At 36.4% G+C, this 13,237-nt stretch overlaps 2 protein-coding genes across 2 annotated transcripts; one reads left to right on the top strand and one right to left on the bottom strand.

Moving 5' to 3' along the window:
* The first annotated feature begins 285 nt into the window (after window positions 1-285).
* Window positions 286-2,492, top strand: il17a/f3 (interleukin 17a/f3). The gene is made up of 4 exons (XM_077511160.1): window positions 286-485; window positions 581-792; window positions 1,646-1,789; window positions 2,113-2,492. Exons 1-4 carry the CDS (start codon window positions 477-479, stop codon window positions 2,231-2,233), a joined length of 486 nt encoding a protein of 161 aa, XP_077367286.1. The 5' UTR covers window positions 286-476; the 3' UTR covers window positions 2,234-2,492.
* Window positions 2,493-3,607: 1,115 nt separating this feature from the next.
* stmn4 (stathmin-like 4) lies at window positions 3,608-13,037 on the bottom strand. Its single transcript, XM_077510412.1, has 6 exons — window positions 12,885-13,037; window positions 9,469-9,522; window positions 9,292-9,387; window positions 9,011-9,216; window positions 5,749-5,940; window positions 3,608-4,693 (listed from the first exon to the last, which is right to left on the bottom strand). The coding sequence occupies exons 2-6, from the start codon at window positions 9,479-9,481 to the stop codon at window positions 4,634-4,636; spliced, it is 567 nt and encodes a 188-aa protein (XP_077366538.1). The 5' UTR covers window positions 9,482-9,522; window positions 12,885-13,037; the 3' UTR covers window positions 3,608-4,633.
* Window positions 13,038-13,237: the final 200 nt, after the last annotated feature.

Raw genomic sequence — 13,237 nt, forward strand, 5'->3', positions numbered from 1 at the left:
TCTGTGAACATCTGCACTTGTAATAAATGGGAACAGGAGAGCAAGGACGAGGCGTTCTGTGCCATTGGGACTACTTGTACTCTCGTGAAACAGAAACGCTGTCCAATAAAAATCTTCTTTAAAGGTCACACTTATTTTCATAATTTTTTTTTGCATCTGTTATCTTTAAAATTTGAATAGTTTTTCGACAGAAAGTCTTACCACTTAATGCAACATCACCTCACGGTGCAGTGCTCCATTTTACAGCTTCCTCTGTCTGGAGATGCACACTGATAATACGTCACTTGGCATTTGAACTAGATTTGCTGATTTCATGACCACAACCACAACAGTGATGTGATGGAGGAGGAACAAACAAACAAAGTTTAATCTGGTCTGTACATCAAGCGAACAAAAGAAAAGAGCCAATCAGAGCAGAACAGTATTGTAAGAAGAAACAACAAGAGAGCTTTGCTGTGAAGTTGGACGTCATCATCATGTTTGCGGTGAGTAGAGCCTTTTTCTTTTGTATTATCTCTTACCGTGTTCATTTATGTTAAGTCTTGAGTTTATTTGCATTTTTTATTTATTTTTTTGGTAGGTGAGAGTTGTGTTGTTGCTGGGCCTGGTTACCGCGTTGTACGCCACCAGCGGCAGCCCAGTGGACAAAGTCCAGGCGCGCCGTCGAGGTGGACTGAAGAGAAGGACAGTGAGGCTGGTGGTGGGGAATTCGCTGCATGGATCAGGCGATCTGATGGTCAGCAGTTCTGTCCCAAACATCGCTAACATGTCTCTGTCACCCTGGATTTACAAGTGAGCAAGACACATTTACTCAATGTAAATAATGACTAAAAGGATGTGTGTCATCTGTCCTCAGCCACTGTTATGTACACATTTGAAAAGAAGCAGAAAATACTGTAACCTAAATACTGTAGCTTTTTTAAAATAATGAAATAAAAAAAAAATCTGATGATTAAAAAAAAAAAAAATACTTTGTATATCACTAGCATGTGATGTAAAACTAAACACCTCTGGACAATAATAATTTATTTAACTAAATACAAAGAAAAATTTCCAAATTTGAATTGTGAAAGATGTCTATGACTTCATGAGTAGTATAATATAAAAGTACAAACATCACTTTCTAATCAGAATATCTATCTATCTATCTATCTATCTATCTATCTATCTATCAGCTAGCAAGTAAGCAAGATATATAGCAGGCGAGCTAGCAAGCAAGTTAACTCACTTGTTAGCTCACCGTCTTTCTGTCTATCTATCGGTCTATCTATCTAGCTAGCTGTCTATTAGCGAGCAAGTGAGCTAGATAACTAGCAGGCGAGCTAGCAAGCAAGTTAACTCACTTGTTAGCTCGCCATCTGTCTGTCTGTCTGTCTGTCTATCTATCTATCTATCTATCTGCGAGCAAGTGATCTCGATAGCTAGCAGGCGAGCTAGCAAGCAAGTTAACTCACTTGTTCGCTCGCCGTCTGTCTGTCTATCTGTCTGTCATCATCTGCCATCATCAAGCTATCTAGTTAGCTTGAAATGAAAAGGGTGAGCAGCTTCATCTACTGTTATCAATCTAATCTAATCTAATCTAATCTATTTTGTTTACCAGTTCTGTGTCGTGGTTATCGAACTGACCCCGTAACCTTTTCTCCAGAGAGTCCCATGTGGCATCTCGTCTCCCACGTGTGCTCTCCAGTGCACACTGCTTGACTTCTGCTTGTCTCAGCTATGAGAGTGATCAGGAGGATGCGACCTTGGAGGTCAAGCCTATCAAGTACCAGGTCTTGGTTCTGCGCAGGTGGGTAACTACCGTACGGGTGCGGTGCGGAAAATCTTCACAATTCCGAGCTTACGTCAGGTTAAAAAGCAAACTGAGGTCAGGGGTCACCAGCTCCGGTCCTTGAGGGCACCTATCCAGCATGTTTTGGATGTTTCCCCTTTCTGGCTTCCAGCACACCTGATTCAAAGGATGATATAAATCTGGGGATATGAGTTGGTGACCCCTGACTTGGGTCTTCGATTCTCAATTTTATGTTTCGATGAGGCGCAAAGTGCCAATTTTGACTCGCAAACTGCTATGTGAAACTGCTTATTTTGAGTCTTCGTTCCATCCCATTGTAGAGTCACAAACCAAAGGCCAAATAGCAACTTGAGGAAGAAGAAGAAGAAGAAGAAGAAGAGGTTCAGACTGGAAACAGAGACAATCACAGTGGGCTGTACATGCATAAGACGCAGTGTTTGACTTCTTTACATATAGTAATGCTTATCACTTTTATTAGTCATTTTTCTGTACTTGCATGCATTAGTTGTGCACTCTTGTGATGACAAGCCTTTACAATCTTTAGTAATATTAGAAAATGTTACATTCGACCACTTAACTCATTCAGTGCCATTGACGACTATACACGTCAAAGATAAAATTTTAACTGGGCTGGCAGTGAATGAGTTAAGTAGTAAGAAATTACTCTCACCTCTCACTATTAAAATATCATAAAATGTAATTGCATTTTGTGTGTCTTTTGTTTTCTCTACACTTGTACCGGCAATCATCAACAAAACGGACATTCGTCGATACTTAACCCATTTAGTGACAATTACACTGACTGGATGAAAACCTACTTCTGTCAATACTTAGTCCGCCATTTTTTTTTTTTTTGAAGGGATACTTGATTTAAATACCAATTTTTAGCAAAAAAAAGAAAAGTTAATATTTTGTCTAGAATTAATTTGATAACGTCATTATCTTTCAGTGTCCAATGAATACCTTAAAAAAAACACATTTTGCCACTTGCTGTCAACTGAAAATGACAGGTACTCAGAGTTCAGGTAACGACCAATCACGGCTCACCTGTTGTTTGCAAACTGGGCCATGATTGGTTGTGACAATGAGAAACTAGAAATTGGAAGAATGTAAGGCTGACATTAATTTCATGCTATTTCATGCAAAAATGCTATTTTGGCATATACTGTACAAGTCTTTTTTTTAATTATCTGTCATTTGTTTCGGAAAATTTTATGTATTAAAAGTAGTAGTGGAATCAATCGGTCTGAAAAAAATACTTGTAATATATATATATATATATATATATATATATATATATATATATATATATATATATATATATATATATATATTTTTTTTTTCTTCAAACAACAACTTTCTTGTATCAGATTTTTTTTTATGTGGTAGATCTGACTTTATTTTTGTAACATATTTTCCTCGTAAAATTATGACTTTATTCTTAACATTTTTTCTTAATCCAAAAATGTCAAAATTTTTGTATTTTTTATTTATTTATTTATAAAAAAAATTATTTATTCTCGGAATATATTTTTCCCCTCATAAATATGCAGCAATATTCTTAGTTTTTTTTTCCTTGTGCAAATATGACTTTATTCTCATAACATATTTTTTTGTAATAAAAAAAAACAAAACAAAAAACTACATTTTATTTCTTATAAAAATAGGACTTATATAACTTTTTTTTTTCTTTGTAACATGGACTTCTAATATGAATAGAAATTTACTGGTGTAGTTCTACGTCACATATCGCAATGCTGTATATTAAAAGAAATAATGACAACCAAACCATATGAACGTTCAAGCTGTTTTTTTTTTATATACTGACCATGCCAAATTCATACACTCAAATCAACACATTTTTTCCAAATTACTGTGCAAACATTTTCAGTGTTTCAAGAAAAGCCGTATGACTCGACAACTCAAGCAAATGACATCAATCATTTCGTCTTTTTTTTTTTTTGTATCTTTTCACAAAACACGTACCAAAGATGAATTCCATCAAACCCAATTTTTTTTTTTTTGCCTACAAATCATCACATACGTACGCTTCTTTTGCCTGCCATGTATGTATGTGTGCTTCTGAGTTGTGCTTGATAAAATAAGAGTGCAATTCGTGCTGTAAATATTAGACTAATTAACAACTACACAACATCGGATGACCGAAAAGACCCTGAAAATTGCAAAATACAGCAGTTGAAGTTCATTTTCACATTTCAATCCCTGGTAAGAATGCTTTTAATGTATATACAGAAGGCGCAAAAGCTGAATATGTGTGCTCGCTAATTTTATTTACCCTGCTATGCACTAAATAGGCAGCTAGCCCCAAGCATGGCTAATTGAAAACAACTAAATTAAGCAACAACAATTTTAGCAATACTTGTACTCTGATTCAGTTATTCTTATTATTTTTTAAGTATATTTATTTTTCATAATTTTAAGAAAAGAAAGACCTGTAAGAAGGCCTTGTCTGGGTCTACTTTAAAGTTAGAAAAAAATGCTTTCATGCCTAAAAAAAGCTTATGTATCATATTTGACTTAAAAAAAAATGCAAACAGTTAGCAAAAGTTTGGATTTCACGTCCATCTTGTCTATTCAATGCATGAAATGTTTCCTGCCCTGTGAAAAAAAAATAAAAATCAACATCAAGTGTTACTGAAGCTTTTTGTACAGCTCGTTCTGGCATACATCAATATGAAAGTCTTCACTCATTTTTTTTTTTTTTTTTGAGTCGCTTTATGAGTTCTTCCTGGATCGCTTTGCACTCCTGATTTAGAAAAAAAATCAAACACAAACCATCTCTATCTTATCTTTGTGGACCTCTTCTCTCTTTCCAGTCGTCTATCGGCAGGCTTCCTCCTTCAGCTCCTTGTTCTTCCTCACCTCCTCCGCATGTTTGTCCTGTCGAGCAAGCGGAGGTACATTGGCGGCGTTATGGAACCATTTGCATTCATTAATACATTCAACATGGAATCTGCGAGTCTTCACACACAAAAAACAGATTTCAGGGCCTTAAGCCCTTTTCACACTGCATTTAGCAGGAAGCAGGAAGGCGTGGTGAAACCCATTTCTTGTGTATGTGGCTGTCCCGGCTGTTTTACTGGATTTTGACTAATTTTGCAAGGCCCACACAATATTGTGTTGTATTGCTATAAAAAACATGGAACCTACCAAAAGAAAGAATAGAGTCTCTTCTTTCATCAGGAAAAAAAGTATATTTCTATCCGTTTCCGTCTTGAAGCAATTAGCATTAGAATATAGCTAAGTTTTAACATAGTCGTGGTTGATCTCTTATACTCTGCTGCCACCTGCGGGCCATTTTTGTCATAACTACCATTGCTTCAACCGTTCTTTGCAGTAGAGAGGCTGCATCAAAGCCTTCTGTATGCACTAGCATTAAAAAAAACAAACATACAAATACGTCTTTGGGACACTTACAACATAAAAAAAATAGAACGTATTTATACGTTTTTGGGAGCAAATGAGTTAAAGGGATACTTGACTCAATGAACAATTTTCAGCAGTGAAAAGTTAATATTTTGTCCAGAATGAATTTGAGAACATCATTATTTTGTATGCACAAATAATACCTTTAAATTTTTTTTATTTTTTTTACTTGGTGTCGACTGATGATGACATCACCTGTGCTAAGGAAGTAGGTAATGGCCAAAATATTATATTTTTACTGGTGAAAATGGCTCAATGAGTCAAGTATCCTGCATACATCAAGTTTGTCCTGCATACTGTCAATAATAATAATAATAATAATAATAATACTGCATATTGTCAATTATTATTATTATTAACACTTATGGAGAAGTAGGAATGTCGGATATAATGAAATATTAATTTTCAAGAAATGCACTTCACACTTCACTTCAATGTCAGCCATCTCCCTTGGCACATTTTAAAAATGTGCTTCTTTAAACAAATGCTACCAATGGCGTCAACAGTACCTTCTCCTGCAGCCTTTCCAACATGGCGGCCAACAAAGCCTCCCTGTTCTCCTTGTTTGCCTCCATTTTTTGCTCCAGCTTCTCCTTGGCGTTCTTGATGAAGTTGTTGTTCTCCTCGAAGGCCTTCTGGATCACCTCGCGCTCGTGCTCCCTCTTCTCTGCCAGGTGCTTCAGTAGCTCCGCCTCCTGGCACTGAAGCCACATGAACCCGTATTGAGATGCAGTCAACAGGCCGTGTCACAAAGTTATTTTTATCCTTATTAGGCTCTGTCCCAGCTGACTTTGGGCAAGAGCCAATCACAGGGCAGCGGACATAAATGTGTACTAAAGTGCACTAAAAACAATTCACGTGACATTTTTGGTGGAATTCATGGAGACCATAACATTACCACCAGTGATTCTCAAACTTACAGGGGAAAAAAAAAAAAAAAAAATTGCTCATTGAAACGAGCCACCAATGTGCACCTGTGTGATTATGTGACTGCCCTTTTTTTTTTTATGTCTGTCTTTTTCATCGTTTCTTTCTCCCCTTTCCTCCCTTTCTTCCCATCCGCCTGAGCAGAGCCTCCCTATTTCCTCTTATCTGTTTCCAACCGTTTCCCTTTATAAATCCATCAACACACACAGGCTGGTTTAATGCCAAGGTTACACTTTAGTGTTTGGGTTTGTCCAGCTGGCTTTGTTGAAGTGGTCGTCACAGACAAAGTCCACCGTCGTATATTTGAGATTTCTTTCCTTTATTAAGTCATTGGGATTTACTGTATTTTTCAAATTATAAGGTGCGTTTAAATCGACAGTGCGACTATAAATCTGGTGTGTCTTTTTGCAGGGTTGGGGAATCCAGGTCCAGAAAGAACAAACCCTGAAACAGTTTGACTTTAGCCACAGACGCTTCACCACAACAGGTGGAGACGAGCTCTAGTTTTTCCTCTGGTCTCTTGAGATCTCCTTAATTTGTTGGTATTTAGAGGTTTCTGGTTGGCTTAACACTCTGATTTTGTAACTATGTGAATGGCAGGAAGTATTTAGTCGGTGCTGGATTTCACTTTGATTTATCTTTCTTTTCTTTGATCTTTCCTCTGGTCTGCCGACCTTCTGAACTTCACGACTCTGGCGAGACTCTGAAGTATCCGGATAAGGTGAAGGGTCATGGGATTTTTATTAGGTTTTCGGTGAATTAATGAGTATAAATTTACACGTATTTACACGCACGCGACTTCAACAACCGACTTCGATGTGACATCACTCTACAATGGCGACCATTTTGGAAACACAGACCATGAAAAGGAAAACACAATTTACTCAAGTATAAAAAAATAGATAGCGTTCTTCATTTATAAATATTTGGCATAACTTCATGTAACGCAATGAACATGACAGTATGCCGCTATCTGCTGGCATGAAATTCTACTACTGAACTGTAAATACATAAATGAAGCAAAAATTGCGAGAAGGCAAGTTTGCTGGAGATCAAAATGTGTTTTGAGGACCAAAACAAAAAAAAAAAAAAAAAACAATTGATCACTATCCACCATTTTGGTTGTTTACTTTCTCCGCGAATGCTTCAGGTCAGAACTATGAAAAGTCGGTAACACTTTATAATAACTACCCGTCATAACTAGTTAATAGACCATTAGTAAACTGTTAATTAATGAGTTATTAATGACTTATTAAATGTTTGTTAACTGTTTGTTAAGGTTTTAAAATGATGTCTATAAATAGTAAAAATGTTATTATTAAACTGTTAGTTATTGAGCTCTAAACGACTTGCTAACTGTATAGTAATTATTCATAACTATATTTTATAAATTAGTAATACATCGTTAACAAGCTATTAGAAAATTACTTACTAATGACTTGTTAAGTATTACTTCATAGTTTGTATAGGTTATTGGGACGTTATTATAAAGTTGCCACTATTCCTCATTTATTACGTGTTAGTAAATGTGGAGTAGTTGCAACTTTAGAATAACGTCCCAATAACATAAATAGAGCAATAACTAATATTTAAGTAGTAGATTAACTCACTTCTTTACAGCAGTTGTTAAATAGTTTGTTAACCATCTACTAATACTATACCAGTGAAACTTTGTAGAGGAGCACATGAGTGGAAAAAGTTCAATGGTACGGAAAATTGATATTTAGGCATGGTAAGGCATAGTAATTTTATATTTTAAATTTCACCTTCAAATTCTGTACTTTCAACTTGTTCCACCTGTTTGTTGACAAAGTTTCATAGGTATTAGTAGATGGTTAACATCTACTATGTAAAGAATTAGCTAATATATAAGTTAAATATTAGTAAGTAGCTAATTTATACTATTGGGATATTATCGTAAAGTTGCAACTGTTCCTCATTTAATAACAGTTAATAAATGAGGAATAGCTACCACTTTAGAATAACGTCCTAATAACAGATATAAACTATTAACTGATACTTAACAAGTCATTAGTAAGTAATTTACTAATAGTTTGTTAACTTAGTCTTACTAATTTATAATATATAGTTACAAATGATTAATATACAGTTAACAAGTCATTTATAACTCAATAACTAACAGTTTAATAATGACATATTAACTGTTTATAGTCATAAGTATAAATCCTTAACAAACAGTTAACAAACATTTAATAAGTCATTAACAACTCATTAATTAACAATCAACTAATGATCTATGAACTACTTATAACGGATAGTTATTATAAAGTGTTACCGAAAAGTCGTGTAAGTCAGACTCCCGACCTTCCTCGAATGCAGCATTAGATCTACTTCCTGTTTCCATGAATCATGGGAAAAGTAATCCTGCTAGCGCAAACGTGAGCTTTGCGTTTCTGGCGGCGCGTTTCCAATGTTACAAAGTGAGACGATATTGCTGCCATCTCTCAAACAGAGAGGTAAACGTAAAGATAAGGTTGGAAAATAGTGATTTGTTTACATCTGTTGAAATGTCAACCAAGCTAGCATTTAGCACTAGCCAATGTAAAATCACAAACTAGCAATAGAGCATGCTGCGTTATGTCATATTTTGTGTCAGCCCAGTTAAAATTGATTTTTGACGTCTATAGCCGTCAATGGCACTGAATGGTCCGTAAAATATGCTTGATAATAATATGAAGAGCCTGGATTGGCCGGCTGCCCATCATCGAAATATGGTGGACGCCATTAATTTTAAGAACCAACATATCACATCAGAATATAGAAATGATGAAAAAAAATGAGTGCAAAGCAACCTCAGCTGAGGCCACGATTTTTCTTTCTCACCTTTCGCCTCTCCTCGGCGGCCTCGAGCTTCTTCTGGATCTCCTCCAGGGATGGGTCTCTGCGTTGCGGCATGGACGTATTGAGGTCCGGTAACCCGTCAAACGACGGCGGCTTCAGGATGACCTCGAAGGCCTGACCCGATGCCCTCTTGTTTAGCTCTTTGACCTCCACGTCCTTAATGGCGCTCCATCCCAGATCCACCGCGTCTGAGACGTCGAGATGAATGACTGTTACTTTATGTCGTATTTCATTTTAGATAACGCCAAATAGATTAGTTTTACCTTCTGCCTTATACGTGGCCTTTTCCAAACTGTGTGGCCTAAAGCAGGCGCAAAACAGAGACACCAGGGGGAGCTCTTTCACTTTCTCTTTATAGGCTGGAGACACAGAAGCAAGCACAGTTAATAATTATTCTAACAGGATGGATGTAAGCATGATAATATTACACTCTTATTTACCTGCGAGAGTCATCTTATCAATGCTTATGTTGCTCTCCAAGGATGTTTTTCAGTCTGCAGAGAAAAATATTACAACATTACTAACTACAGTAAATAAAAAAAAAAAAAAAAAAGGAGCGAAATGTGTCTCAAGTCCCATTAACTCATTCACTGCCATTGACGGAAAAAGACGTCAAATATTTGCTGGGCTGGCAGTGAATGTGTTAATGGCTTCATCTGACCAATAAGAGAAAGGGAGAGACAAAGGATAAGTGCAGGGAGAAAAGGGAGATAAATTACTTCTCCAGCCAGGGAGCTTCAGACGGTTTAATTAAAGACAGAGAGAAGGCAACCGAAGAAGTGACACTGAATAATGAATTGCAAATACTCGCACACGCGCAGGCACACATGTCCCTAATTATTGCTGAGCTACAGAGAGCAAATTTTTCAGGGATATGTTGAATAATCAGCATCTGGTTACTTCCCAGAGAATGACGTGAATTTAGATATTTCTATACCTGGTAATGTGTATTATTCTTTTCAATATTGTACAGTAGTGCTGATTTAGTCATATTGCATACAGCTTTTTGTGGTGAGCTCCCTTTTTCCCTCTTGGCCATCATTGGCACACTTTTGAAACGCATTACAGAAAAAAAACAAACCAAAACAAAACAAAACAATCATAAAAAGCAAAAGAATAACGCAGACCGAACTGAGTCTTTCATTATGCTATACATGATGTCCTAAGTTATGAAGGACCAAAACTGCCAAAATTAAAAAATAAATAAATGACTAAAAGTGAAGATAAAAATGGATATAAAAAATATAATTAAAAAATTTAATACAAAAAGTAAATATAAATGGAAATAAAAACAAATATTCATAAATAAATAAATAGATACAAGTAAGAATAAATACAAATACAATTAATTATTATGTAGGAGGGTGACAACCACACTGCTCAACTGTTTTGTGAGTTTGGTCATGTGACATTCGCAGACTGAGCCATGATTGGTCATTCCCTGAAACTTGAGCAACTTTGACGTTCTTTTTAGTTGACAACAAGTTGTAAAATGGTCGCCTTCTGAGATGGAAAAAACGGGTGGATTTTGCTGCCTAATTCATATTCCACATGCGCAATAATTAGGTATTTAAAAAATATATATTCAAAATTTATTAAAACTTTTTTATTTTTATTTATTTTTATTTTTTTACATGGAATTTATATAATTTATGGATATCATGTACCGGTATTTGAAACCTAGAAACATATGAAAATCTATATTTTTTTGTGCAGTAAACAATAGCCTATATGTTTGTATTCAGAATTTCAGATTTATTTATTGATTTTGTAGAATTTTTTTTTTGCACAGTACTAAATGCTCATATAACTGAATCCATCTGTAATTTGAATGTCTACAGTTGTAATAACCAAAATGACAGTTATGATCACAAAATGAATCACACTGCGCAGTGGAGCGCACACGCGCAATTCTCTCTGATGTAAGCTCCCGGGTGTCAGATCAATGCTCGCTTTCTGGTGGGCAAGAAGGAGCCATTCATCTTTTGTTTGTCAATAAACACGAAAGGCACTTCATTAGGTACGCCTTGACATGTAATCTCACCATCATAATCATCCATCCATTCATTCATTATACCCAGCGGACACTGGGCAAAAGGCGGGCTACACCCTGGATAATATAATCAAATACATGTAAATTTCTTTCTTTCTTTCTTAGTTGGATCCTGTAATAAAATAGACACGCCATGTTCTCATATCTTGAGTGAATCATACGACTTTCATGCATGGCAGACTGGGGAAAAAAAAAAAAATCATATTTGTCATCTATTTCAACATTGACTAAGACAATGGTGTCCAAATTATGGCCCGAGGGCCACTTACGATGGCACCGCCATCCAATTTTAGTGATCCGCGGCTTATGCTAAAAAATACCTTTTGATATGGCCTGCAAATCTTTGTAATTATTTATTTATTTTATCATTGTGCTACTGTTAACTCATTGACTCCCAGCCATTTTCATTGAAGAAACACCCTTTTGACAGATTTTGCAAGGCCCACAGAAAATTGTGTTCTATTGCTCTAAAAACATGGAACCTACAAAAAGAAAGATTAGAGTCTCTTCTTTCATCAGGAAAAAAATATATATATTTGTATCTGTTTCCATTTTGCAGCCTTTAGCATTAGAATATAGCTAAGTTCCACCAATATTCATATTCCTGGTGAAAACACTGACAAACAGAGCTTGTTGCAACATGGCCCTGGCTGATATCTTATACTCTGCTGTCACCTGCCGGCTGTGTTTTTAATAACTACCATTGCATTAAGCCACCTCTTCATGTCAGAAGCTGCATCAAATCCTTCTGTAAGCTCTTGCACAAAAAAGAAACACAAAACAAAAACAAAAGAATGTGTAAACACGTTTTTGGGAGTGAATGACAAAGTATAAACAAACGTTTTTACACGTTTTTGCGCTTCAATGAGTTAAACTATTCGATAATTAAAGTATACAAATACATTTACAGCCAATAAGACAGTGGTGTTCAAAATATGGACGATTTACGGCTCATCCTCTTTTAGTGGCCCACCGGTTAAAAACGTTTTGATATGGCCCGCAATGCTATTAAAAAAATAAATTAAAAAAATGGCAGTACGACTACTAAACTATTTTATAATGCAAATACACAAATACATTTATAGCCAAAATAGTAAAAGAAGTACTCTTCATAACACTGTGGAAAATAAAGAGAATTTAGCTTCAGTAACAAAAATGGTTTCCTCCACTTTAGTAACAGCGTCTAATTTGTGAACAATATATCACAATAATTTGATCATCAAGTCTGGTCTGTTTACGACAGATTGCGCTCGTTTCCGTTGTGAATATGGAGATGAGATTCTACTAGCCAAAGATTCTGTGTAATAGAGTACAGTAATTCAATATAGATACGATCCCAAATGCACATAGCCCAATGATGATAAACCTTAATTAAAATACAGCCCATAATACTCACAAAATGGGAACATTTATAGCCAACATTACATAATTCGTCCCTCGCTATTTAAATATACACCCACCACTGATGATTCCATTATTAAAAGGAAAGTAAAATCAGATGAATATGAAGTTTGAACGACCTTTCCCATAGAAACACCTTTTTGCTGCATACACACACATCACATAACTCTTAAACCCCCCAAATCAGAAACAAAGGCGCATCCTAACATATGCATTATCAATAATAAATGACACACATTGTGGGCACACGCTCGTTAGAAGGAACAAGAATTCTCCACACCCACACCCCGATTCAATCGCACTGATGAAATCACACATTTTACTCCTTGTATCAAAGCTCTTCAATAAGCGACCTTAATGGAAACGGATGTAATAATCTATGATGTAAGATGTGAGACTCACCCCCCCCACCGGTCGACTCTTCTTGCTGATGCTGGAGCAGCGACTTCGGTTAACCCCGTCTGGCAGCACAGATTCAGGCACCGGGCAACAGCATCAGCAACAGCATCACTGCCGCCTCCATGACATCACCTTGGGGACGGCTCATTGGCCAGACACTCTGCCAGCATCCAGGGCTCCCGGCCAATAGGAGCCGAGAACGAGGATGCAGGGGGGAGGGCCCTCGGCTCTTTGTGTCGTCATGCAGGGTGGGTGGCACACCGTTTTATCGTCTAGCGCAGGGGTGTGTGCATTTTTTTTTTTTTTTTTTTTTTAGGGCTGCATGGATGCAGGAGTTGGAAAATGTTGAGGCATGG

Source organism: Festucalex cinctus, chromosome 21, assembly GCF_051991245.1.
Source record: "Festucalex cinctus isolate MCC-2025b chromosome 21, RoL_Fcin_1.0, whole genome shotgun sequence".
Lineage (NCBI taxonomy): Eukaryota > Metazoa > Chordata > Actinopteri > Syngnathiformes > Syngnathidae > Festucalex > Festucalex cinctus.